Here is a 25,770-nt window from a genome sequence, read left to right as displayed (position 1 = left end):
CTTGAGCCACAGCGCCATTTCCAGCTTTTTTCTTTTTGCATATGTGGTGCTGAGGAATCGAACCCAGGGCCTTGAGCATGCAAGGCAAGCGCTCTACCACTGAGCCACCTTTTTTTATGCTTATACAGGTGCTAAGGAATCGAACCCATGGCCTCATGCATACAAGGCAAGCACTCTACCACTGAGCCACCTTCCTAGCCCCAAGGACTTGAATTTTAACTGAAAGTATATCACCATGAATTCGAGAGGCTCTAACTGAAAAATTCTAACATGTGCTTCTGCTTGCTACTGTGTATCCAGAAATTGTTTCTGGATACCATTTTTTAATTAAAATTCAGTTGTGTTTGGTTTTGACAAAATAAAAGGGTACTGGCTGTTCTGAAGAAGGTAGACTATCATGTCAAGAACACACAGAAAAAAATAAAAATAAAAAAATCCCATGTAATTGTAACCCCTCTGTACAGTATGTTCACAAAAAAAAATAAAAAAAAAAAAAAAACACACAAAGCCAGTGGAGGGACCCACATTGGAGGTGACCACTGCTGGACAATTTACTGCCTCTCCACGGAGATGGCCTTTCCCCAGCCAGCTTCCTCTTCCAGAACACCTGGGCTAAAGCATCAGCCATTTTAATCACGAGTGGTTTGCTTGCTTTCGCACCATCAAGTACATCTGACCAGGGGCAAATCCTTTTAATAAATATCCAATGTTCTGAAAGCCCCATACAATCGGGAAACACTAACATCCTCAAAAGAAATTTTCATGGTTTTAAAACAAAGTTTTCACGCAGTTTGAGCTCCCATAGTATAACCACCCCCCCAAAAAAAAAAGTGTTAATAAAAAGCAAATCAATAATCAAGCATGGGTCTGAAGGTATAAAATAAAGGTTTGCTTCCTCTAGGACATTCTCTCTAAAAGTCTAATTACCTTCAAGAGAACTGAAACACTCAACATCAGTAGTCAATCTTACACATTTAATAGACAAAAAAATAGGGGGAAAAATAGCTATCAAAATGGAATATAAAGCATTTGAAATTTAGAGAACTGCATTTTAAAAATCCTCTGATTACAAGTAATTCATTTCATGAAGGCCCTATGATATATTAAAATAATTCTTTTTTCCTCTCCTTTTTATGGAAATGGGGATCCATTCTGGGGATTTGAACTCAGAACCTCATACGGTGCTCTACCATTTGAGCCACATCCCCAACTTGATTTCTGCTTTAGATATTATTCAGGTAGAGTTTTGCATTTTCCTGGGATTGGACTCAGACCAAGATCCTTCCACCTACTGCTTCTTGGGGGAGGAATTTCAGACATGCACTGCTACTGGGGGTCTCGGTAACTTTCTGGTTGGGCTGACTTTGGACCAAGATCCTCCATAATAGCTGGGATTGCAGCTCTGAAACACAGCAGCAAGCTTGTTGACTAAGACAGGGTCTCGCTAACATTTTCCTCAGGCTGGCCTCAAATTATGATCTCTGCCTTCCAGCAAAATGTTTCTTTTCAGTTATCATTTATTAGAGAAGGTAGAGGGAGAACAGAAAAAAAAATTGAAAAATGATTCCATGTACAAACAAAAGTATGTTTAATGGATAAACAAAAATAATCAAATAAGTCAATAAAAACACATACTGTAAGACTCAAAAACATAACTAACAATATTTTAAGCAATAGATCTAACCACTGCTTCTGGGTCTCCTCAACAAAGACAACATGAATAGATGAAGCATATTTATTACTGGGTATTCACAACTATCTGAAACTATACTGTTATCATGAAATATACATGTACAAAATAGGTCAGCTCCAAATTCAGGATATTGAACCTGAGCTTTTCTAGAAAGGGTAGAAGAGAACCCTGATGAGGAAAAAAGAGCCTTCAAGTTAGGCTCAATGTGAATCAAGGACTAATGATCTCAGTGGCTTTCACTTGCTGAAGCAGTGCCTCCCCAGCACACACAATGATGGGTACCTTCTTAAGAAGGTAGCTGCAACTATTAGTAATTGTATGCTTCAGTTCTACTACGGAAAGATCACTTTATTTATGAAAAGAGTATCTGGTGGGAAAGATGGCTTTACAGATCCTTCTGAAGTGTCAAAACACATCAAGAAAAGTACATAAGCAGGCTGAAAGAATAACTTCTGGTTTCCATTAGAAATACAGGTATTATAGCTGCCTCAATGACCAAACTTTTTAAGAAAGTAACATGGAGATAATGGAATTCATCTCAAACTAGGTGGTCAAAGCTCCCAGGCTGCCTTTTGTGAGACTGCTGACAGCTATGCTCTTACATTCTCTATGAATGCAAATAAACCTGTTAAACTTTCAATTTCCAAGCAATGTTGCTACTAAGGAAATATTAATTTTTTTTTTCAAATGATGATGCTGAACAACCTACAGAGCACAGGACATGCCCCCACAGCCCAGAATGCCAACAGTGCTCAAGTTAAAATTGCTAGCTTAGCAGAATTTCACAAGATAACATATCACAGGGACAGTAAAGCCTGTGATAGAGATCCTGTGCTCCCATATCCTGTGGATGAGTGGGAAATGTTTCTCCCTTTTCCCTACTTTATCAACTTGATATACTATTCTTGGTGAAACTTCAAAATAAAGATTTTTTTTTTTTTTTTGCCTGTCCTGAGGCTTGAACTCTGGGCTGGGTGCTCTCTCTGAGCTTCTTTTTGCTCAAGGCTAATGCTCTACCACTTGAGCTCCACTTCTGGCTTTTTCTGAGTAGTTTATTAGAGAAAAGAGACTCACAGACTTTCCTATCTGAGCTAGCTTCGAACTATAATTCTCAGATCCCAGCCTCCTGAGTAGCTAGGATTATAGGCACCAGCCACTGGCACCCAGCTAAAAAAAAATTTTTTTTAAGTATTTTAAAGGATAACTGAATAGCAAGGGAAAATGTGCTCATGATGTCATTAGGTAAAAAGTAAGTCACAAAATCTGTTTTGCATGATCCTAATTTTTGTTAAGAAACATATCTGCAATGCATGGGAATGGAGTACTAGGAATAACAGCACAGCAGTAACCAGTAACCTCCCTAGGCTTCGACTTCTTCATCCCAGGGTGGGGAGGGAATGATGATAGGCCTCTGATCACGGGGTCACTGTGACTAGCACAGAGCAAATAGAAACCATAAGAGGCAACTATTGTCCACATCTTCCAAATTATCTAAAACAAACATGTCATATTATAAAAATGTTATTCTTATAATAACCCAAATAAATGCTGCTGAACATCTTCCTCATAACTCTATCAACTGAATGAAGATCCCTATCTCTCAGAGCTGCTTTCCTCACTGTAATACTACAGTGAGGAAAAGTTAAGCCTGTAATAATTGGAAAGCTCCACTTAAGATTCACAAGATATGCAGTCTTCATAAACCCTGTTCTCTCCTTTGCCCATAGTACTAGAATTTCATGTTCAATTCAAGCAGGAAAAAAAAATAAGGTGAAGGTCCCCATGCCCTAAGCCACTACTATAAACAAGATCAACTCTCATCATTTATTTTATATTGGGAAAGCGATAAGAATATAGAGAAGAAGGGGAAAAAAATGAGAAAAGCAAATAAGCTTTTCATTTCCTTGCAGCCATATGGAATAAACTCCCCAATCTCCAAGATACGCCATTCAGGTAGACAATTTCCTCCACTAAAGCCAACATAAAACATAACCCTCTTTTCCTTTTTTCCCAATAGCTGGTGGTGATCACAAGATCCTAAGAAGCAGGGTTTATGCCTTTTCATTGTTCAGAACTTCACCTAACAAAACAGTGGGTACCTAATAAGACCAGTGAAAACAAACATCTGTGGTAACAGCATACCAAGTTCACTAAGCAGTTCTCCTAAGACCTTCTCATTTAGCTTTGCACTCCAAATCAGAGTCTAGCATCAAGAACTATGGAACTCATCTAAGCGCTATAAGTTTACAGACACAGAAGGGTGGGGGTAGGAGTATCAGATAGAAGAAAGGGGCAACAGTCCATGTAGGAATTACAGAAAAGTTCACAGACATGAAGTTCTAGCATCTTCCAACAGCACTAGCAAATTCTATGTTCAGAAAAATCTACATTTCTTTCTAATTTGCATGTTGTTATATGAAAAAGGAAAATGCTCAGGTTCTTGAAATCACTGTTAAGAAGATTTAAAGTTAGGACACGGGACACCAAACACCCATGTCTTTTCACTCCTAGATGCCATGGGCTGAGCAGACTCCTCTGCCACATGTTGTCACCACTGTACCGCCACAGGCCACAAACACAGACAACTGACATTTCTAAAACCATCAGCAACATTACCTTTCCTCCTTTTAACTCCATTATCCCAAGAGTTTCTTTTGTTTGGTTTGTTGTTTTGCCAGTACTAGGGCTTGAACTCACAGCCTTGCACTCTTGCTGGACTTTTTCACTCATAGCTAGCACTCTACTAACTTGAATCACACCTCCACTTCAAGCTTGCTTTTTGTTTGTTTTATTTTTCTGGTCAATTGGAGGTGTCTCATAAATTCGTATGCCCAGGTTAACTTGGAATCTTGATCCTTAGATCTCAGCCTCTTGAGTAACTAGGGTAATAGGCCTGAGCCACCAGTTATCTCAGGTAACTAATGCAGCATATTTTAAAGAAAAAAATAGTTAAGATAACCACAGAATAAACTGAGGAAATGAATACCATCAAAGTACTACCTATCTTATTTGAAAGCACTATGAATAAGGAAAGAACAAGACAGGTTCTGTCAAGACAGTCAGTAGCTGGCCCCTTCCCTCAGTGAGAAAAAAGTAGATTCTAGAAAACATCTCCCAAGTTGCCCCCATGGAGCAACTGAAGTCATGAGGAAGAGTAAAGACCCTGCATGGGGCCATAGCAGAAATGGATCAGGCTCAGGATTGGCCTGATACTGCATTCCTCTCTCTAAGAAGTCTCCTGAGTTTCCTGGGCCCCAGTTGACAGGATGACGACTGGCCAGGCTGCATCTGCTCCTCCAGCTCCTACCAGGCCAATCAGAACAGGAAACTCCCTCCCAGGGCCACCTTCTATGCAAATGACCTACTGGGAACTTCCCAAGGGCCCAGAAGAGTCATCACCCAAAGTCTCATACTGAAATAAATATTTTTTTCAAGGAAGTATTCAATTAAGATAAATAATCCAGGAGATGTTGTAAGAGACATAAGAAAGAGGATGGTCGAATGTCTTAATAGAATTCACTATTGTCATTCAGTGAGGGCAGAGGCAGAGAGGAAGATGAGAAGCAAAGCTAGGTAAGGGAGGGAGGGAATGAGGAAGAGAAGAGGTTGCTTTATCCAAAATCCAACTGGAATCCATCTCAAAGTCACAAAGTAAACTAAATAATGCTCAGATGTTGGAGTACCATACACAACCCCTATATGCTGGTCAAGTTACTTAAAACCTGAGGTACCTTACTTTCTGGGATGATACATACTTCTAAGAATTTCTTCAAGAATTAAATGTAGTAAGCATACACAAAGCACAGAATATAGTATTATCCAGTGAATGTGAGTCACTAAAAATATTACCCTGTGTGTGATTCAACCTCAAGTTTAGAATGCAGTCTCCCTTCTGAATTAACTTATCATACCACCAGTACATAAAATTGAACAAACAGTAACACTTCTAATTATTTTTTTATACTACTTATACTGCTTTGATTTTACTGCATCATTAAAAATAATGCTTTTAGGGAGGGAGCAATGAAGGGGGTGACATTTTCCAAAAAGAATTATACTCTTTTACTTTTTAAGATATAAAAAGGGCTGAAAGCTAACTTTGGTGTCTACATAGGATCATAAGGAATTTTGTGTTTTGCATATTCTCATTTGTATCAGTTTCCTGCTGGATTTTATACTTTTCCTTTTGCCAGCAACTCTCACAGCCCATTCCCCCACTGTCTCTCTTGAATGTACTTAGATAATCTTCACATTATGGAAAAAAGTAAATTTTGTAAGTTTTGTGATCAATTTAACTATAGATATTTATTATCCTATAAGTCATCTATTTTTGTAACTACCTGTGGTCTGTCATTTATTTCTAACTCATGTTTCTTGCTAATTATGGTAATAGGAAGGGAGACCTAGATTAGAAACTTAATTTGTACTCTTCAGCTAATCTGTGAATATAAAAACTATACTTGTGCCAGGCATGGTTGTGTGCACCTGCAATCCCAGCAATTGAGATATGGAGTTCAAGGCCATCCCCAACTACATAATAAGACCCTGTCTCTAAAAACCAAGTCTGGGATTGTATCTCTGTGATAAGCACTTGCTGAGAATGTCTAAGACCTGGGTCTCATCCTAGTACCACAGAAACAAAATCTTACATTGTTGCCTTGCTGAAATGCAGCCTACTGCAGTGAGAAACAAATCCAGGTGTTGAAATCCACTCTAGGAGATAGAGCGGAGCTAACCTAATGGTTTTTCATTTAACTTTGTGACAGAGTCCTTGGCATCGGCCTAAGAAGGGTGAGGTGAGGTTCTGGTGTTTAAAGGGCATTTTAGGTTTTCCACTAATTTGCCCATCTTTACCTTACACATATACTGTATTTGTTTACAGTCTTCAGGTGGATATAGAATTTAAATGTTTCGTTTAATAAATATTTAACTCCCCTCCCCCAAAAAAGAATTGTACTCTTTACCTGACTGTAATACCTCCGTATATCACTTGTATAATAACAATAAAAATTTAAATAATAATACTATTATTATAAAAATGGCTTACTCCTGTCATTCCAGCAGGAGTTACATAGCTGGCTTGAGATCAGGAGGGAATCAGTTCCAGACCAGCCTGGGGAAAAAAGTTTGGGAGACTCCATGTCAATGGAAGAAACTGGCATATTGGCACATAACTGTCATCTCAGCTATGGTAGGAAATGTAAAATAGAAGACTGGCAGCCCAGGATCAAGCCTGGACAAGAAGCAAGACCCAACCTTAAAAGAATCAGTGGAGCCAGGTGTCGGTGGCCCATTCCTGTAATCCTAGCTACTCAGGAGTCTGAGATCTTAGGATAATGCTTCAAAGCCAGCCCGGGCAAGGAAAGTCTGTGAGACTCTTATCTCCAATTAACCACCAGAAAACCAGAAGTGGCGCTGTGGCTCAAGTGGTAGAGATCTTGCCTTGAGCTGAAGAGCTCAGGGATAGCACCCAGGCCCAGAGTTCAAGCCCCAAGACTGACCAAAAAAAGAAAAGGAATCAGTGCAGAAATAAGCTGGGACATTGCTCAGCAGTAGAGCACCTACCTCGTGTGCATGAAGTCCTGAGTTCAAACCTTAGTACTGCAAGAGATAAAGTAGACACCGAGATAGAGACAGAGACATCCCATTAGCTATTGGCTGGGATGCAGGTTGGGGATAAAGACTGTCTAATATGTACAAGTTCCTGGGGTTCAATTCTCAGTACCCCACCCCCCAAAAAAAGCCATTTTCAAGCATATGTCTGAATCTTGTCATTAGGAAAGAGAAGGGAAATATTACAGTCTCTGGCTTGGTAAGTCCAGGACCCTTTCTGGATGCTTATGAAGACTAAAAGGCTAAATACCTCCCAACTGCCCAATCCCTGGTGATGGAAACGATGACAACAGACTAAAACCTAAGGCTTTATCAGACATTTCTCCACTCCCATCTCTCTCTAATACCATTCTAAGAGATTTATTTAATCCACTGAGGTCTTTGGAGAAAAGTCACATTCTAAAGTAATGTGAGGCCCTGAATGCCCAGGAATCTCTGTATTTAAAACTGGTCAAACTAAAAAGTCAAGTAGCTGTGGATGACAGAAGCCTGTGTGCTATTCAGATTTGTTATAGCATTTCTTGAGTCTAGAAAGAGAGGATTGCCTTAAAGCCTTAATAGTACAGACTGAGTCCTAACTGACAAATGAAATAATCATTTAAACATTTGAGAATGATAATCAGAAAGAAAAATACAAAATCTATAAATACAGCCCCCCCCCCCAAGATGATCAGTTTCAACAGAAACTGACTCCCCACACTCTAACAAAGCTAAATAAAAGTCAAAAGGGGAAAGGCCATCCAATCAAGTCATTTCCTGTATTAGTTTTCTATTGCTACTGTAAAAATAACTATAAACTTAGCAGTCTGAAACAAACAAAAGTTGGTTGCTATCTTATAATTACATAGGGAAGAGGTCCAAGACAGAATGCACTGGATGGCAATCTCTGGAAGCATGAAGGGAGAATCCTCCCCTTGCCTGTCCCTGCATTAATTGAATGCGGCCCTTCCTCCACCTTCCAAGCCATCAAAGGCAGGCTGAGTCCTTCCCACATCAGACCACTGGCCTTCCTCCTGCCTCCTACCCACTTACAAAGACTCCTATCCTATCTCACTAGCAACCTTAACTGTCCCTTGCCCTGTATAAGTATCATTCACAGGTTTGAGGGATGAGGACTTAGATGTATTTGGGGGTAAAGTTGGTGGGCTGTTGAGTCGGATGGCCAAAGCCAAGCCTAAAGCTAAAGCACAATTTCATTTGCTGGTTCCAAAATTAAGTCATGCTCACTTTAAGGGCACAGTGCAGAATCATACAATTCTCAATTTGAGCCTAGAAGCCAAAAGAGGTCCTTGTTTGACAAAAGGCATTCTCAAAGCCCTAGACGCACCATCTGCAAAATAAGGCTGCAATGTCACCACAAAAGCCTTCTCTGAGGACTCAAAATGAAACTCAGCTCCTCAGCCCATTCCATATTGCCCATAGTCAATGCAACCATTTTCTCTAGAATGTGTATTACTAGCTGATGTCATATATTTGTGCTTTTTGTTTATAGTCTACCTTTCTTATCAATACTAATGTATTCTAGCATCTTAATAGTCAATAATATTTCTTTAATAAATAAAATGACCAATCTTGGAGTCTCTTAAAGTAACATTTTCTCCTAGGCAGTGACAATATAAACATTATAAGGGTACAGATGTTCATCCTTTCACTCTAATGAATGCTAAAAATAGAGATTCAAAAATTTTATACACCAGGCGTGAAGTGTGCATGTTTTAGTAACAGCCCTTGTAAGGCTGAAACAGAAGTGTGAGTTCAAACATATCCTGGACTCCCTAGTAAGTTCCAGACTAGCCAGGACTACATACCAACAGCAAGACCCTATCTCAAAAAAACAAAAAATTTTGGATCCACAAAGTTTCTATCAAACTTCCAAAGGAATCTTTATAATATATGCTTCAAAAGAAATGTTTATCCATGCTTGAATGATGCAATAATCAGCTGAACCTGTAAATATTAATAGCTCATTAAATAAAAGAGCAAGTTTTTAATCCAAAAGCTATTTGGAAAGATAGAATATTTAATCCTTTGCTCCATTTTTTCTCAGCAATCAATCTCAACCATTCTAGTTACTAGTTCCTATAACTTTATTTATTAAATACATGTAAAGAATCAATTTAAGATCCAATAAATGATTCATAATGTTCTGCTCATGAGGTGAGATAAACAATTTTTATGTGATATATTTTCTGATTAAAAAAGCTATCTCCTGGCCAGGCATGGTGGTGTATGCCTATGATCCCAGAATTAGGAAGGCAGAAGCAGGAGCATGGCAAGTTCAAGTTCAAGGCCAGCCTAGGCTACAGACCCTGTAAAAAAAAAAATTAAATTAAATTAAGAAAACCCAAGCCAAAAGAGCTGGGTTTATTTTAACAAAACAGAAAAAAAAAATAAGAATTTTCCTTAGGCTAGTCAATTAGAAATAGCATTTCATTTAAAATGAATTCCTCAATTAACAGAAATAGCACATATGATTATTTTACATAGCTGCCAGTCTTTTTGGTTTTAACATGTTTATTAACTTAACCTGTGGTATTTGGAAGAACTAAGTCAGACCTAGATGGACATCATCTTTGAAGGACCCATGAATATTCATTTTCAAAAGATCCAGACATATTTATTTCAAGACTAACTAAAGCCATTCCTGTCCTCTGGTCCTGCCTAACACCTATTACCACAACAATCAGTATGGGAAGGATCTTATTGCTTCAAGTAAAAATTTTTTTTAAGATAGTTTATTTCTTCACTATGCTTTTCAAAAATAAAATACCATCAAGGTAGAATAAACAGTGCATATGCATTAAAAGAATCAGACGGGATGACCTGTCATTAATTGTATCTTACAAATCTGACCCAACTAACCCAAGTTTAACATAAATACAGAACAAGAAAATCTATTGTTTGGTGCTTGTATTTGGGTCTGAAATCAAGACCTCATGTTCTTGCTTAGCTTTCTTTCTGCTCAAGGCTGGCACTCTCTACTACTTAACCAGGGCTTCACTTTCTGATTTTTTTCTGATGAATTAAAGGTTAAGAGTTCCTCCAATTTGCCTGCCCAGACTGGCTTTAAACCGAGATCCTCAGACCTCACTCAGCCTCTTGAGTGGCTAGGATAACAGACACCATCTGCCAATGTCTGGTTTCAATGTAGTCCCTTAAATGACACACTTAGCTATATTGGTTGGAATGCCAGTTCCGAATTTCTACGTTGACTACAAAATCCAAGTTAAAAATCTCATACTTTACATATTGACATATACAGCACTTTCAATTATATTAATTATATTTATCTTGGCTAGTTCACTTAATTTAATTGCAGTTTTCAAGAGTAGTGAAATACATGGACAATGTAGGGTAGACAATATTCTTTTCTCAGATGTACATTAAAATTGCAGCATGAGATAAACCTAAAATAACAATAGTTCTCCTAATATAATGTAAAAGCCCAGTTCATATGAGATGCATTATTTCAAGAAATGATAAATTGTTAAGACACATGGTTGAAAACATTATATATTATTGTTCACAGAAATGGAAATTATATCCCAGCACTTCAATAAGGAAGATGTGCATAATGGAAATGTCTGTCCTGAGAAAACATTATGAAAGCTAATGGGAAGAAGATACAGAGAAGAAGAAGAAAAAAAGATAACCGACTCCTGGTCAGACTGCCAATGCCTCCAAATTTCACTCTGAGAAATGGAATGTGATCAAACTCAGAAAAGAAACCCAAGAAAATAGCTCTCAAGGCTCAAATGCAGAAAATACACATAAGCAACCTGGACAAGGTCCATCAGCAGCTGATTAGAACTCACTAGAATCAGCACCATTCTGTAGAGCTGGGGAGTCCCTCAGAACTCCACATCTACAATACAAGCTAAAGATTACCACCATTTATGGGGTGCTCCCTATGTCTGAGGCACTCCACAAACTGTTGACAAGCATTCATCATATCTAGCCTGCACTTCAAGCCTACAGCAAGTCTATAAGCCCATGTGTCATACAAGGAGATGCAGAACAGAGGGGTATGATGTCCAAGTTAGACACACACAAAGTACAGAAGACAGCCAAGGAAGGCATGAACTCCAGGCCAAGAGGCAGTCCTGGAATATCATTTGAAAATGCATCAGACCTTTAAGGCAAAGCAACCAAAAAAGAGCCCAGAACTGGAACCCACTTTTGCTATACACTACATGTATACTACAGTGTCAAGCTTCCTTGTGGGTCTCCTCCCCTTTGGTTTCCTCTTTTTTTCTTTCTTTTGCTCTTTCATTCATTCTTTCTTCATTCATTCATTGGTAGTACTGGAGATTGAATGCAGGGCCTGAATTGAATTCAGGTGGTAGGTGCTCTACCACCTGAGCCACACCTACAGCTCCTTTTGGGTAGGGTCTTGATCTATACCCAGGTTGTCCTGGGCTTTGATCCTCTCACTAGTGCAGCAATGTGTCATTGGAGATGATGGAGAAGCCATTATGCTTCTTCTCCAGCAACTGGGACAATAAGCACAAGCCACACCCCTTGCTATTTGGTGAAGTAGGGTCTTACAAGCCTTTATACCCAGGCTGGCCTCAAATTGCAATTCCCTGATCTCCACCTCTCAAGTAGTTAAGATTACAAGCTTGGGCCACCACATCCAGCTATGTTTTTCGTGATACTAGAGTCTGAACTAGGGTCTCACATTTGCTAGGCAGGCATTCTACTACCTGAGCCATACTCCCAGCCCTTATATGGTTATTTTTTAGATAGGGTTTCACACTTTTGTCCAGACAGTCATGGATCTACCCAACTGGAATTACAGGGGTACAACACCATGACTGGTGTATTGACTGAGATGGATCTTGCCAACTTTTGTCCAGATTGGCCTAAAACAAATCTCCTCCTAATTTCTACCTCTTGAGTAGTTGAGATTACAATTACTATGTAGTTGAGCCACTGAACTTAGTCTCTTCAACTTTAAAACAACCTTTTCTTTCAACTTCTGTACTGACACTTGTTAATTCTCATCCCTAACTTCATAGGTGTTTTTGTCATTTCTATTCTAAAATTTTCAGATTGAAGGTAACTGATTATAACTATAAATTTTGTATTTTGTCTTGAGACAGAATCTCACTATTTTCCTAGTCTGGTCTCAAACTCCTGAGCTCATTCTCCTACCTGAGTTTCCTGAGTGTTGGGATCACAAGTATGTGCCACCAGGCCTAGTTAGCAAATGCTTAAAGACACTTATTTAAATCGAGTGTTAAATATTATTTTCTATAATAACTATAATTCCAGAAACTTTGTACAGAAGTTACCTGCCATTTCAGTTCATTTGGAAATGATGCAATTGCAGATAAGAAAGGAGCAAAGCATCTGGGTGATAGTTCAGGTTTCTATGTTATTTCACTAAAAGGAAGTGTACTTTTCTTATAGGTGGCATCTGCTTTGGGTGACAGGAGAGAGAAAAAGCAATTCTCTTGGTTTTATGATGGCATTTGTCCCTGGGCACACCTAGTTTCCTGGTCTTTGTTTTGTCCCTTCACCACCAAGTCTGAGGGATGCTGCCCTGTTCTCCAGAAGTAGCACCATTCAGGCCTAAGTTCAAGCTCAGGGATGGCCCCCAAGACCAGCACCAAGAAAGGAGGGGAGGGGGAAGAGAGGGGAAGGAAGGGGAGAGAAAGGAAAGGGTAAGAGAGGACAAGAGAGGGGAGGAGGGGAGATAGGCAGGCAGTCTGGCAGGCTGGAAGGAAAGAAGGAAGGAAGGAAGGAAGGAAAGAAGGAAGGAAGGAGAGGGAGGGAGGGAGGGAGGGAAGGAACTATAATCTCAGTGATTCAGGAATTATTATCGAGTAAAATGAATACAGTATATATGAGAATGTCTTATTCATGTACTATTTTTTAGTAGGTGGGCTAGAAGTACAGCTCAATGGTACCATGGTTGCCCAACATCTGCAAGCCAGGTGAAGAGGGGGGAAATAAATACTGTAAAATTTATAGTGGATAACTTAAAAACAAACTAAAAAATATTTTCATTGTGGCAAGAATCGCTTTTAAAACTTTACAGTAATTTCCTCTGTGTCCACATGGCTCAAATTAAAATACTGTTCAAGATGAAGAGAAAATGTTTTGATTCTTTTCAGGCTCATTTTTAAAGCTAATCCATGTAATATCTTGGAAGAAAACCAGTAAGCATGCTCTTCTCCATGCATGACCCTACTTTACCCACCCAGTCCCCCCTAGCTAGCTTAGACCTTGAGAATAAAAGATTTAGTAAAGCAGAGCAAGACCAAACAGTTCTAAGGTTAGTGTTGTAAACATTATCCCCACCTTTGGTCCTCAGCTCCACCCAGACCTGAGCTCCTCCCAGTCCTGGAGTTCCCCACCATACAGCTGGCCCCTCCCTCTCTGCCCAGACCCACCAGAGCTCCCACCTACCTTACCTCCTACCCCCACCCCCAGCCCCTCCTGCTACCTGGATAGGGACAGATGCCATGTGCTCTCTTTCCAGGGGAAATATGACTCCTCTAATAAACATTGTAATAATCTTTCTCCTGTGCCTGCCTGCCTGCCTCCGCGTGGTCCCCTGGGATGGATGTGATGGAGCCTTTCAAGTGTCAGATCAGAAAACCTTACCTCAGACTCATCTGTAGATTCTTCAAGAGATCCAGTGTCCTACAAGGCAGAGGAGGGAATGGTCAGGAGAGAAAAAATAAAACACATCTGTGTCCTACATCTAAATCCCATGTGGCCTTTCTGGAAGTTATCTGTAACTGCACTTTAGAGGACCCTGTATGCTGGCCTACTGCATACCTCTTACTGCTTATCCACACCCTGGCAGGCATCAGCCTCCTTACTTTGGGGCTGCCTCAGCCTCCAGGATCCACACTTCTATTTTCCCCAAAATTTGACAGCCAAGGACCATTTCATCCAGCAAAGCAGCCTCACTGATCTTGAGGGTGAAATACTATCAACAAACCATCTAAAGTTCATTTTTATGCAGATATCTCTGCATTACTCATCCTCATGCTGTTAATCTAGTTGAATCAAATGACTATCTTGCTTAAACAGTGTTTTTTTTTAAATAAAGAAACTTCCCAGCAATGGCACCTATGTGGTCCAGCACAAAAAGACTGAATAATTTACATGCACACTACACCATTGGCTCCAAGACAAATTCTGCCCTTTAGCAGAGTTCCTCTCTTGCTAAACAATGAATCTTGCTGCCATGGAAGAAACAAAGCAAAAAGGGAAAAATGGACTTGATCTTGCTAATCTCTCACCCATCCACTGAAAGACAGAATTTGCTGACACCATGCGTCCTCCAAGAGGTCAGCAAGATGAAGATTTACTTAACGTACTTATAGATATCAATAGCAATAAAAGGTTACTGCTAATATGCTGACACAGAATGTAAGCATTTTACAACAATCCATGAGATGAGGAAAGAAAGAATGAAAACAAATGGGCAAGGACAAATTAGATTTAATATTTCTTCAAGGAAAAAAATGAAAATTTTAAAGAAAACCGGGTACATTTTTTCTTTACTCACTTAGGACTCAATAACAAGATAAGTTCAACTTATTTGACATATTCTAATGGTTTAAAAACTGTTTATTTCATCATCAAATAGTAAGAAAGCTGAGCGCTGACAGCTCACGCTTATAATCCTAGCTACTCAGGAGGCAGATGATTGCAGCACAAAGCCAGCTTGGGCAGAAGTCTCCAGTTAACCACTAATAAAAGCCAGAAGCGGAACTGTGGCTCAAGTAGACGAGCACCAGCCTAGAGCAAAAAACTAAGGAATAGTGCCCAGGCTCTAAATTCAATCCCCAGGATCCTAGCTTCTTACAAAGCTGCGAACAAGAGATCAACCCAAACAGAGAAGTCTTTGAGAGACCATCTCAATGCAAGAGGCTAGGTATGACAGTATGCTACAGTATCATTTCAGTTATGACAGTAAGCCAAAGGCTTCCAGTGGAACAAAGACCTCCAGAAACAAACATACCTAGACAAACAACTTATCTTTCTTCTTTTTTTTTTTAACCTTCCTTTTGCAAAGCAATTCCTCAAGCTCAAATCATCTATTAATGATCTCTACACCATGACATGCAACTTCCCCATCATATTTATCAGCTGCCACCTGGATTATCTTCCCAAAGCACGGATTATGCTGATGAGTGCCTTTCCTCAAAGAGCCCTCCACAGTCTTCATCCTAAACAACAGAATTCAGATATCCCAGCAAGGTAGTCTGACCCCGATTGTCCCTCAGCCTTTTGGCTAAGGTCAAATGCAGCCAGACAAGAGATTTTTAGCTCTTCTACTCTATCCACAAACTTAGGCACCTCCTGCCATAAATGGTGGCCTTCTCAATGAGATATCAACTGCTCGTGTCTCTAAATCAGCCTGGTAGCAAAATGCTAGCCTGGGATTGGAGGTTGGTGCACAGGTATTGTGTACGGCTCCATGAAAAAAAAAAAACAAGTCGTTTAAGGATTCAGGTGGACCTGTTGCAACAATGAGAAGTACAAAATGTCATGTCAAAAACGAGCTTTACAATGTTGGTGTGGGGGGGGAGGGGGGGAAGGACTGGGGGGGAGGGGGGAGGCTGGGAAGGGAGGTGAAGGGTAAACAAAGGAGGAGGCTGCAATGCTTGGTAAGAAATGTATGCATTATCCTGCCCATGTAATTGTAACCCCTCTGTACAGTATGTTCTCAAATAAAATAAAATAAAATTTAAAAAATAAAATAAATACCTAAGAGTTGGAAAAAAAAAAGAATATGTCTACACAGTTTCCACTGTACTTCACTGAGAACTTAGCAGCTATGCCGGCAATGGAATCCATTTCTCCCCCAACATTATTCCTAATATTTTTCTTTTTTTAATCAGTCATGGGGCTTGAACTCACCTGGGCACTGTCCCTGAGGTCTTCAGCTCAAGGCAAGCGCTCTATCTCTTGAGCCACAGTGCTACTTCTGGTTTTCTGGTGGTTAATTGGAGATAAGAGTCTCACGGACTTTCCTAGCCCAGGCTGGCTTTGTACCATGATCCTCAGATCTCAGCCTCCTGAGAGCTAGGATTACAGGCGTGAGCCACTGACGCCCAACCATTCCCAATATTTTATATGGGGGCAATCCATTTCTGCCATTGCCACCTGCTGCTCTGAACTTGTGATCTTTGTCAAAGCTTCTCTGACCCCATTCCCTCTACTGAGCCAGTCTATGGCCCATCTTAGCACTTGTGCTAATATGAATCCAACTCCCAGAACCCTGGGGGGAGGGGAGAAGGATGCTGCCAGGCAAGCCAGCTGTCTCACAGTCTCATGTTGCCAATCTGAGGTTTAAAGTTTGAAAATCACCAGCTATTTCTAAATGCTCACCTTCTTTCACAGCCCAACCTAGGACTTGCCCCCTTCAGCGAATTGTGTCCAAACTGCAAGCCCAAGCCACAAGGTCCAGATCTGGTGTCCTATGGCCTTTCTTTTTTCTGACTGTTCAGTTCAAAGCACCTAAGACCAAGTCTTATTCTCATCACAACTATTTTAAATGCATTTTGTGGATAAAATTGAAGGCTCTGGCCTTCTGTCTCCCACTGTGCTACTCAAGGTCTTCACTCAGCATGTTTGCTGATGATGGCAAGAAGAGACGTGCAGGGACTGAAAACAGGAACTCTGCTCCACCACTCACACCCAGAATTCTCCCTAATGAGTAACAAGTACCTTGTCCCCACACAGAGTTGAACCTGCCTCATGACAGTTACAAGAGGGGATCCCAAAGGAAGGCAACAACAAACAAGGACAAAGTGATTCCAACAGTGTTTACAACCCAGCAGGCCCACTGTGCGCTCAGAAAACCCATGGAAAGGCTTTCAACCAACATCCATCTCTAATGGTGGAGCCAGAACAGGCCTGACAGTGGTGTGGGAACCAAGCACAGGGGGCCCCAGAGGCCAGGAGGGGTTAAGAGGTAGTCCAGGAGAGAGAAGCCAGGCCCTCCCTAAAGGACTAGTGACACTGCCAGGATTTGGCAAACATACACATTTTTGAGAACTGGGGGGAGAATGAGGGGCTGAAGCATGAGAGCAGCTCCACACTGTGCAGGAGGCTGACATGGGGTTATGCTGTATGAAGAAAGACAGCAGAGACCCAGTCGCAGGGAGTCAGGCTGGGCAAAAGATGGATATGAGATACTCCACATGGTACAGCTACCTTCCCTCCCTTCCAAACTAACTATGTGTCTAGCTGAGCTTATTGGGAAAGAGGATTATGATGGATCCCCAGGTCTGGCCTGGCCTTAGGAAGGAGGAAATATTTTTCAAAACTCAAAGGAACAAGTTTAGGGCACATAGAAACTAGGCAGGTTGAGTAGGAAAGATAATGGAGTATCTGGGGAGCTGGCAAGAGTACAAAAACAAAGAGTACAATGCACTCAATCCACTAAACCCAACTAGTTCATGCATTCTTATTGTACAAAGGAAGAAAAACCTTGAGATCTGCCCCAGTGTGGAAAAGGACAAGACTATACTGACACCCTAAATCAGAATCAGGATGAGCTAATTCGTATCCATTAATATACTTCAGATTCAGATTCAGCAGGTTTAAAACAAGGAGCTTGCATTAGTTAACAAAAACCACAAAGAAGGACGTCAAGAACAGACCAAGGCGGGTGTGAACGAACCACTAGGAAAGGGTCCTGCCCCAGATACAGAAACCCTACTCAGATGGGTGCCACCTCTCCATGGTGGTAACATGACAGGGTGCTATGGAGACCAAGAAGAAGCACATCAGCCCCCAGCCAACTCACATGAAATAGAAAAACTTACAAAGGAATAAGTGCAGGCTAACTTGAGACTACACTTTAATTTGAGGATAAAGAAAAGGCCCTCTAAAAAATCTGTTGATCCTGTATTCATAACTTTTTTTTTATTGTTAAAATCATTTTTCTTGTCCTAGGGCTTGAACTCAGGACCTGGGACTCAGGACTCTTTCACTCAAGGCTACTGTTCTAGCACTTGAACCACAGCTCTACTGTTGGCTTTTTGGTGATTAATTGGAGGTAAGAATCTCATGGACATTCCTGCCCAAGCTGGCTTTGAACCATGACCCTCAGATATCAGCCTCCTGAATATCTAAGATTACAGGTATAAGTCATTGCTGTTTGGTGGTAAAATTGTTTTTAAAAGATTTGTCTTGGCCAAAATATAAACAAAGAGAACTGTACATATATAAGCTGAGTCCAAACTTGGATGATTCATCTTTGTCCTATTCATAAGCTAACCATTTTAACCACATTAATACCTTCTATCATATTTCATACTGGCAAGAAGACTTAGGTACTCAAATATGTATAAGCTAATAACCTAACAGAGTATACATGAGCATGAATGTGCCACTTGATAACCCATAAGTGTCTATAATAAACATAAAATTAAATTTCTATAATAGAGAGGTAAAGTAGAAACTCTCCCATCTAGTCAAGGAATAGATGGTCTGATTGCACAAATACTGTAATGGGTCATGTTCAAGGCTCTTTGTGCCCAGAAAATGAGAGGATATCTCTGTGCACAACTATTAAAAGATGATATAAATTAATTAGATAAGCACTAATTTAAAAAGGATATCCAGAATGACAAAAATGAAGGATGCAGAAGATGTAACCTATATTACGTTTGAATTATTAATATTCTAGTTTCAAGTCAGATAAAAAATTTCTACTGATCCTAATTTACAATTTGACAATTAGGAGTTATTCTAATAAATGCATTTAGACACCAAGAATCTGGAAAGCCATCAGCTCTGTGGAAGACACAGACATGAGTAAGCACTAGTCCTTAATTCTTGAGGACTCAGCAATCCCTGGGGAAAGATAAGACAAATACACAAACAGCCAGACTTCAAGCTGAGCGTTATTCATGAGAAGAGTGAAAAAATTCTGTTGGGCATCCATGATTACGAAGGCCAACTATAAATCGTTTTGGAGCTAAGTAAAACTGCTGGTTAGAAGATTGCCTGGCAGAATGTAGCATATTAGTTCTTTCTGTGAACTATAAAATATAAATACTTTTGCAAACTTCCTCATATATTCAGCAAAAGCAAGGAATCCTCAATTGCTTTAAAATATCTGGTCATACTTTAAGAAGTTACTTTAGTTTTAGACTCTGTAAGTTGTTTCTATAAGTATGTTAACTTTCTGCAGATGTTACTGTTTGGGTCATTTCAAAAACTAAAAGCAGGGAACTATCACAAAAGAATACAACTCAGGGGCTGGGAAGATGGTTCAGTAGTAGAGTGCTTGCCTAGCATGCATGAAGCCGTTGGTTTGATTCCTCAGCACCACATAAACAGAAAAAGCTGGAAGTGGCATTGTGGCTCTAGTGGTAGAGTGCTAGCCTTGAGCAAAAGAAGCTCAGGGACAGTGCCCAGGCCCTAAGTTCAAGTCCCAGGACTGGCTAAAAGAAAAAGAAAAGAAAGACAGAAAGAAAAAAAAAAAGAATACAACTCAGGAAAGTCAGTGTTGATAGGTCCAGGTTTTTGTTTGGCACCAGGGAAAATACCTTCTTTTGCCCTCACCATCTTGTTATCTAAGTTCATTTACTACAAATCTCAAGGCCTAAAACACTCAGGAGAAAAAAAAGGCGTCACTGTCATGACTTCCAAAAAGGTTTACAGTGGCAGAACAGAACAATTAGCAAATTTCAATATTCCATTATTGTCACTTTTGACCTTCAAAAAATTAATGAAAGCCTGCTATCAGTTTTTAATGACTTTCTCCTATGAAATTAACTCAAAACACAAGCTACCACAGAGTGAGCAAAGCCAAACTATTTTTAACTTTTAAGGGACTAACAATATAAGAACACTTATGTGTTGGCTTTCCTTACAAGAAAAAAAAAGGGGGAATAGATTTTATGTCAGTCTCTTTCTGCAATTGACATCAGACCACTGGTCTTTTCTAAGAGCGACACTGACACGACATAGGAGGCTAATGCTCATTCCAGCCCTGTACTGCTGCTTACATATCAAAGGTGGAATAATGGCTAGAAGGATAACCACTTAGGTCATAGGTGCTAATTCTATTTCATAAACAACAAAAACCAAAAAAAAAAAAGTTTCATTACATATTTTTTAAAGCAGGATGCTTTAGTGAAGAAAAAAATCATGAACTCTGGAGACAGAAGACTAAAATCTACTAAAGATGTACGCCTGAATATGTTCTTCAAGTCAAGTGAAGTTTAGCTAGTTAAGAACCAAGTACAACTTAAGTACGAAGCAATAATCCAAATATGCCATATAATTTATACTCTAATAGAATATACACAATGATATGGGAAGTAAATAGAAATTTTACAACACAGTATGTCAAAGAGTAGTGAGCATAGGAAAAAATAATACAGGAAGGAGGCCTCAAAGACTGGTCAGGAAGAGTCTCGGTCAGGAAATGATAGAAAGCCCTGAAGATATGAGGTCCCTAAAGGAAGATTAGCCTTAGCAAAGGTCCTGATGTAGGAACATGCCTTACTGGTTGAAGGAAGGCCATGTGGCTGATACAGTGACAAGAGGGGAGGAGCACAGTGAAAAATAAGAAGAGAAATGTGGCATAAGAGGTGGCAGGGACAAGGTCTTCTAGGCCAAACAGGCTACTGTAAGAACACTGGCAATTACTAAGCATGATGGGAAAGCACTAAAAGGTTTGGACATAGGAGGTATTTGGTCTCATTTACATACCAGTATAAACATGTACCTCAGAATTCTTTGGACAGGAACAAATGCAATGTGAAAGGGATTTCTAAGCTTTTAAAGTGCTGTAAATATGGGAAACTTATCCTCTCTTGATATGATGATATATAGATAAATATCTAGATAGAGCTATACCTCACATTAGACAGCTTTGCAAACATGTCTTCCACACAAGAGTGGTAAACATCAAGGACAAATCTTTCCGTTTCCCTACACTGCATCTAAGAACTTAAATAACTTGTTTTATTTTGTTTTTAGTTGAGGGGAGGGTTGTTTTTATAGTAAATCATGAACAACTACAACTCAATATGACATAATAAGAATGAAGTGACAAACAATCTCATCACTAATCAAACTGAGCAGTAACAGGAAATGGTGCATTCTTAGTGTTTTCCCTTAGACTGGTGGAGTGACTCAAGTGATAGAGTGCCTGCCTAGCAAGTTCTACGCTATGAGACTCTAAGTTCAAACCACATTATCACACACACACACACACACACACATACACACACAAAAACATTTTCCTTTGATCTGCCCAGAATAGAAGAGGGGAGGCAAAATGTAAGAGATTTTGTTATGAAAAACACCAACCAAACTAAATTTCTACTTGGCCAAATTTCTTCATTACTCCTATATATAAAGTGTACATATGGCATTTTTAACTATGAAAGTATCATACAAATGATAAAACTTACTAAATAAGTAAATGTCTGATATTAAATAGCTCACCATCACATCACTTTTTAGAAGCAATCACTCATGGAATAGTGAGGGAAAACTGCTTCAAAGTGAAATGACACTAAAAATGGAAACTTCTGTGATCTCTCTCAAGGTCTGGCCTATTCTCTTTTTTCTCATCCTGATTTAATTTTGTCCTTCCATCATGTAGCCACCATCATCGCTGCATAAAAACAATACATTATTTCATTATACATCTCTACCAGAACTCCAATGCTATGTCACTAGTTGTTGACTGGACACTGCCATCTTTATATATTGCCTTCTTTATATAAAATTAATGGAAGGGAAGGGGAAGAAAGGAAGATAAGAGGAGAGAGGAAGGAAAAGTAGGGAGGGAGGGAAGGAAAAGGAAGGGAAAGGAAAGAAGGAAGGAAGGAAGGAAGGAACTTTAAATTAAGGGGGAATATGTTGTAAATATGTTATCTCCAGTGGAAAATAGCAAAAATAAGTCGATTAAACTTTCACTGCGCCCAGCCCTTTGAAGCACTTTATAAAGTAATTCCACCTCCACGTCTTCTCGAAGGACAGACCAAGTATTATCTCCATCTTGTATCTGAAAGCTAAATAGTTCAGTCACGCCTTTTTCTTTTTCTTTTTAAGAGTAGGCACTAGCTTTGTGCGAAGGCTCGCCTGCTCCAATCAGTACTTAATCCCGGCTTCACTTCCCGTCACCTGCCTGGGCTCTGGACCTACAGCCAACAGGAACAAAACACAACACTCTTCACCTACTCTCCCATCTCCCACGGTGCTCGGGGTTGACCTCAAACCTCAAGACATCCCTTCCCGCTCCCCCGGATAGCAGGTCCAGGGGATGGCAGGGCCTGGCTCCAGGACAAAACCTCACGGACACCAGAGGCTGAGAGGCCGGAACCGAGCAGAGGACGCGACCGCAGGCAGGCCGCCCCCGACCTGGGGGCGGGGCGCTCTCCCCAGGCCCGCCCGGCTCCCTAGGAGGAACTTCCGCCGCCCTTCCCCATCCCGTCCCGGGCCGGCCTCGCTCTCCCGCAGACCTCCGCGCGCCGCCCCGCGCCCAGACTACAGTCCATCTACCCGATCCTTGTGCTCAGAACCAGCGCGGGCAGCTTTACCTGTTCCTCAGCTTCCGCCATGGTGCTGCCGGGGAGTCACATGACCTACCCGGAAGTGAGGAAGCCCCGGCGCTTGGCTCGAGGCCTGCTGGGAAATGTAGTTTCAGCCGCACCTGCCATGGCCACTTCATCTAGCTCGGAAAAGTAGTTGAGCTTGGAGAATGTTGCTCTGGAGAATGGCTTTGGAGAATGCAGACAGAACCATTGCTGATGCTATGATTTGTTCTGTTGTTGTTCTGCTTATAACGTTTATTAAGCACATGCTCTAAGAGCGAGCCCCGGGTTTATAGGTGGCATTAAGTTGTTTAGACCACTCCACAATTCCTTTTTGTTATCCCCATTTGTACGAAAGAACAGCGTGCCCCAGAGGTCACACTAGAGTCAAACTCTGTCCCTGTCTGATGCCAAAATCTCATTTTCATCAAGGTCTGTTCAGACTAATATTTTTGCCACCCTCCACCCCAGTCCCTTTCTTAACTATATTAAATGACTGTAAAGTGATTTTTTTTTTTTACCTTGAAAAGCCAACATAATATTTAACTTGTACTACTGGCTACTTTAAAATCCATCCTTTTGACATAGTGAAGTAAGATGGCTGAGCCTAAATAATTTCATGCAGCCACCCTGGTGCTTAGGAAGGAGACTGGAGGCTCTTCACCCAGCTCCAAGGCCTAGAGGTGAGTGAGACAAGCCATCCTCTAAAGTGCAGATGCCTGGCTCTCTGGGCTGAGCTAGAAGGGCTCTGTTTTGGAGAAATGCAGAAGTCATAGCCTTAGGAAAGCTGAATGCTCTGATTCTGCATTCATTAGCTTCCTAATTGGCTTGAATCACCAGCTTCTGAGTAGCCTCTAGGTAGAGCCTATATGGTAGGTTAAGGCCTATCTTGCCTAGATGGAAAAGTTTCATTGATACCTGAGTATGTTCATTTAAGGTCTGGCAACTTGTCTTCATGGTGGGGGAGGGTGATGCACCTGCCGGCTCCTCTCACATCCCCCACCAAGTGATAGTCCTTCCTGGATCTCTAGAGACAGGGGTGGGCATTTGGCTGAAAGGTTGCTGAATCTGTCAGTCCAGTGCTTGGGACTGGACTGTGTCCTGTGACCCTTCCCCCCCTACCCAGACCCTATTTAGGCCTGGACCAGCTTAGGTGCAGGAACGCCATGCCCTGTGTCTTTCTGATCCAGGCCTGTGTCCTGTCTCCTGGCTCATCTCCCGTCATCATGATGTCCCAATTCAGCTCTTCATCGGAGCTGAATTGGCTTGTTGGTATTATTTTTGTTCTTTCCTCTCTGACATGTTTCCTAGCTGTGTTATGTGGGGCTGCAAGCCTTTGTAAAAACTGTATTATAAAGACTCCAATATTTCATATTCCAAAATGTGGCTTCTGGGATGATTTGCCTTACACCAATAGGAACACTGAACTTTTAAAAAGCTATATTGTTATTTTGCTAAACATTTGTGTGGTGTCTTTTATAGGCAAATATTCAAATAAGATATAAACATGTGGTTTATAGTATCTGTAAAACTGCTGTATCACTACCATCATGAGTTCTATTTTAATTCTTCAGATATCTGTGCTGACTTGTCCGGAAACCGTATTTTCTACTCTACAATTACTTGAGTAGTTGGCTACTCACAGAGAACTTCATAGTGGGAAACCTGTGACAGATGCCTCTATGTCTTTTTTTTTTCCTCTTTTCCTTTTTTTTTTTTTAACTTCCCGTGCCACATTGACTCAGGACTCTGTTTCTCTAAGTCTCTAGCTGTGGCTTGCAGAACCTCTAATTTGTCAGTGGTTTAGAAGCCAAATCAATGACATCTTCCTGATACTTGTCTTCTCCTAAAGCCTAAATAACTTCCAAACCCTACTGAGGTCCCTTTTCCAGACTGCTAAACTCTCAGCCACAGGGCTTGGAAAGTAGACAGACTGAAGCATTTAGGCATACATAGGCAACCACCACTACCCTGAATTTCAGCCTATCCATCCAAGAGTTTCTCATATTTGTTACGAAGCAACCCAGGATCAAACATTCCTTAAGATGAACCCCAAGTCTAGAAAGATATTTATATACAGCAAAGAGTATAGAAAGAATCTGAGTAGTCTCCAAAGGAAATAGAAATAAGCCTAGCTGTTCTCTACTTTCTTCACAAACTGTCAATTTCCTTTTTCCATTATGAGCTAGATCTACCCAGAAACTTCTAGGCCTACAGCTTTTTCAAATTGACAATCTCCTCTGCTTGGTGAAACACAGACGTGATCAGGATAAGGAAGGGAAAGGAAAATAGGCAATTATTATGGCTGTCTCCCCCTCCCCAGCCCCAAGGTATTTTTGTTTTATTGCTCAATTTTATTTTGGAGAGGATAAGCCAAACAGCACCTCCAGAAAAAAAGAGTGATTAAATGCTGCAGAAATTGCCACTGAAATCCAAAACAAGATTTTGCTTTTATTCTCTGAAAATTCTGTTTTTCTTTCCAACAGTCATGGCCCTTTAAACTTTTGAGGCCTGTACAATCCAAGGAAGATGCTGGCTTTTATCTCTCCTTGTAGGCTGGCACACTGCCTGTTAACCTTGCCTGGCCTCTGAAGCCAACCAACCAAGCTGTACCACTGAATCTGGTTCTGTGCCTATGATACTGGTGGGGGGAGGGGGGGCGGGGGGAAGGGAGGGGAAGGCAGGCATCAAAAGCCTTACACGAAAAGATCTGTTGAGACTACAAATCAGCCCCTTGCCATGGTCACTGCTCCTGACATTCCTATCATTTTTTTCCTCCCTGGTAGACAGAGAGCCCTGGGTTTAAATGTAGAATCTTCCCAACAAATTCTTCAAGAGACATACTTCTTTCATCTGTCACTCAGATTCTGCTGGGAGACTTCCTCATCAAGATTGCAAACTAAATTGGATGCTTACTCTGGGCTC

At 40.6% G+C, this 25,770-nt stretch overlaps 1 protein-coding gene and 1 long non-coding RNA gene across 3 annotated transcripts in view; one reads left to right on the top strand and one right to left on the bottom strand.

The window, feature by feature from the left end:
* The window catches only part of Vps41 (VPS41 subunit of HOPS complex), a 127,339-nt gene extending 104,443 nt beyond the window's left edge, over window positions 1-22,896 (bottom strand). Inside the window, exons 1-2 of one of the 2 annotated variants that reach the window (XM_042695047.1) lie at window positions 22,852-22,896; window positions 13,922-13,960 (exon numbers count right to left, since the gene is read on the bottom strand). In XM_042695047.1, the coding sequence (XP_042550981.1) occupies window positions 13,922-13,960; window positions 22,852-22,872 (60 nt within the window). In that variant the 5' untranslated portion in view covers window positions 22,873-22,896. The remainder of the gene's footprint in view (window positions 1-13,921; window positions 13,961-22,851) is intronic. The other variant, XM_042695048.1, reaches the window with a different exon arrangement.
* LOC122120828 lies at window positions 5,879-23,483 on the top strand. The gene is made up of 3 exons (XR_006149796.1): window positions 5,879-6,155; window positions 15,736-15,740; window positions 23,471-23,483. It is a non-coding gene; the product is annotated as an uncharacterized LOC122120828 (long non-coding RNA).
* Window positions 23,484-25,770: the final 2,287 nt, after the last annotated feature.

The sequence above is a fragment of the Dipodomys spectabilis genome, unplaced genomic scaffold (genome assembly GCF_019054845.1).
Source record: "Dipodomys spectabilis isolate Male_0828 unplaced genomic scaffold, ASM1905484v1 ptg000178l, whole genome shotgun sequence".
In the NCBI taxonomy this organism is placed as follows: Eukaryota; Metazoa; Chordata; class Mammalia; order Rodentia; family Heteromyidae; genus Dipodomys; species Dipodomys spectabilis.
The sequence above is the reverse complement of the archived record's forward strand: the minus strand, read 5'-3'. Positions and strand labels throughout refer to the sequence as shown.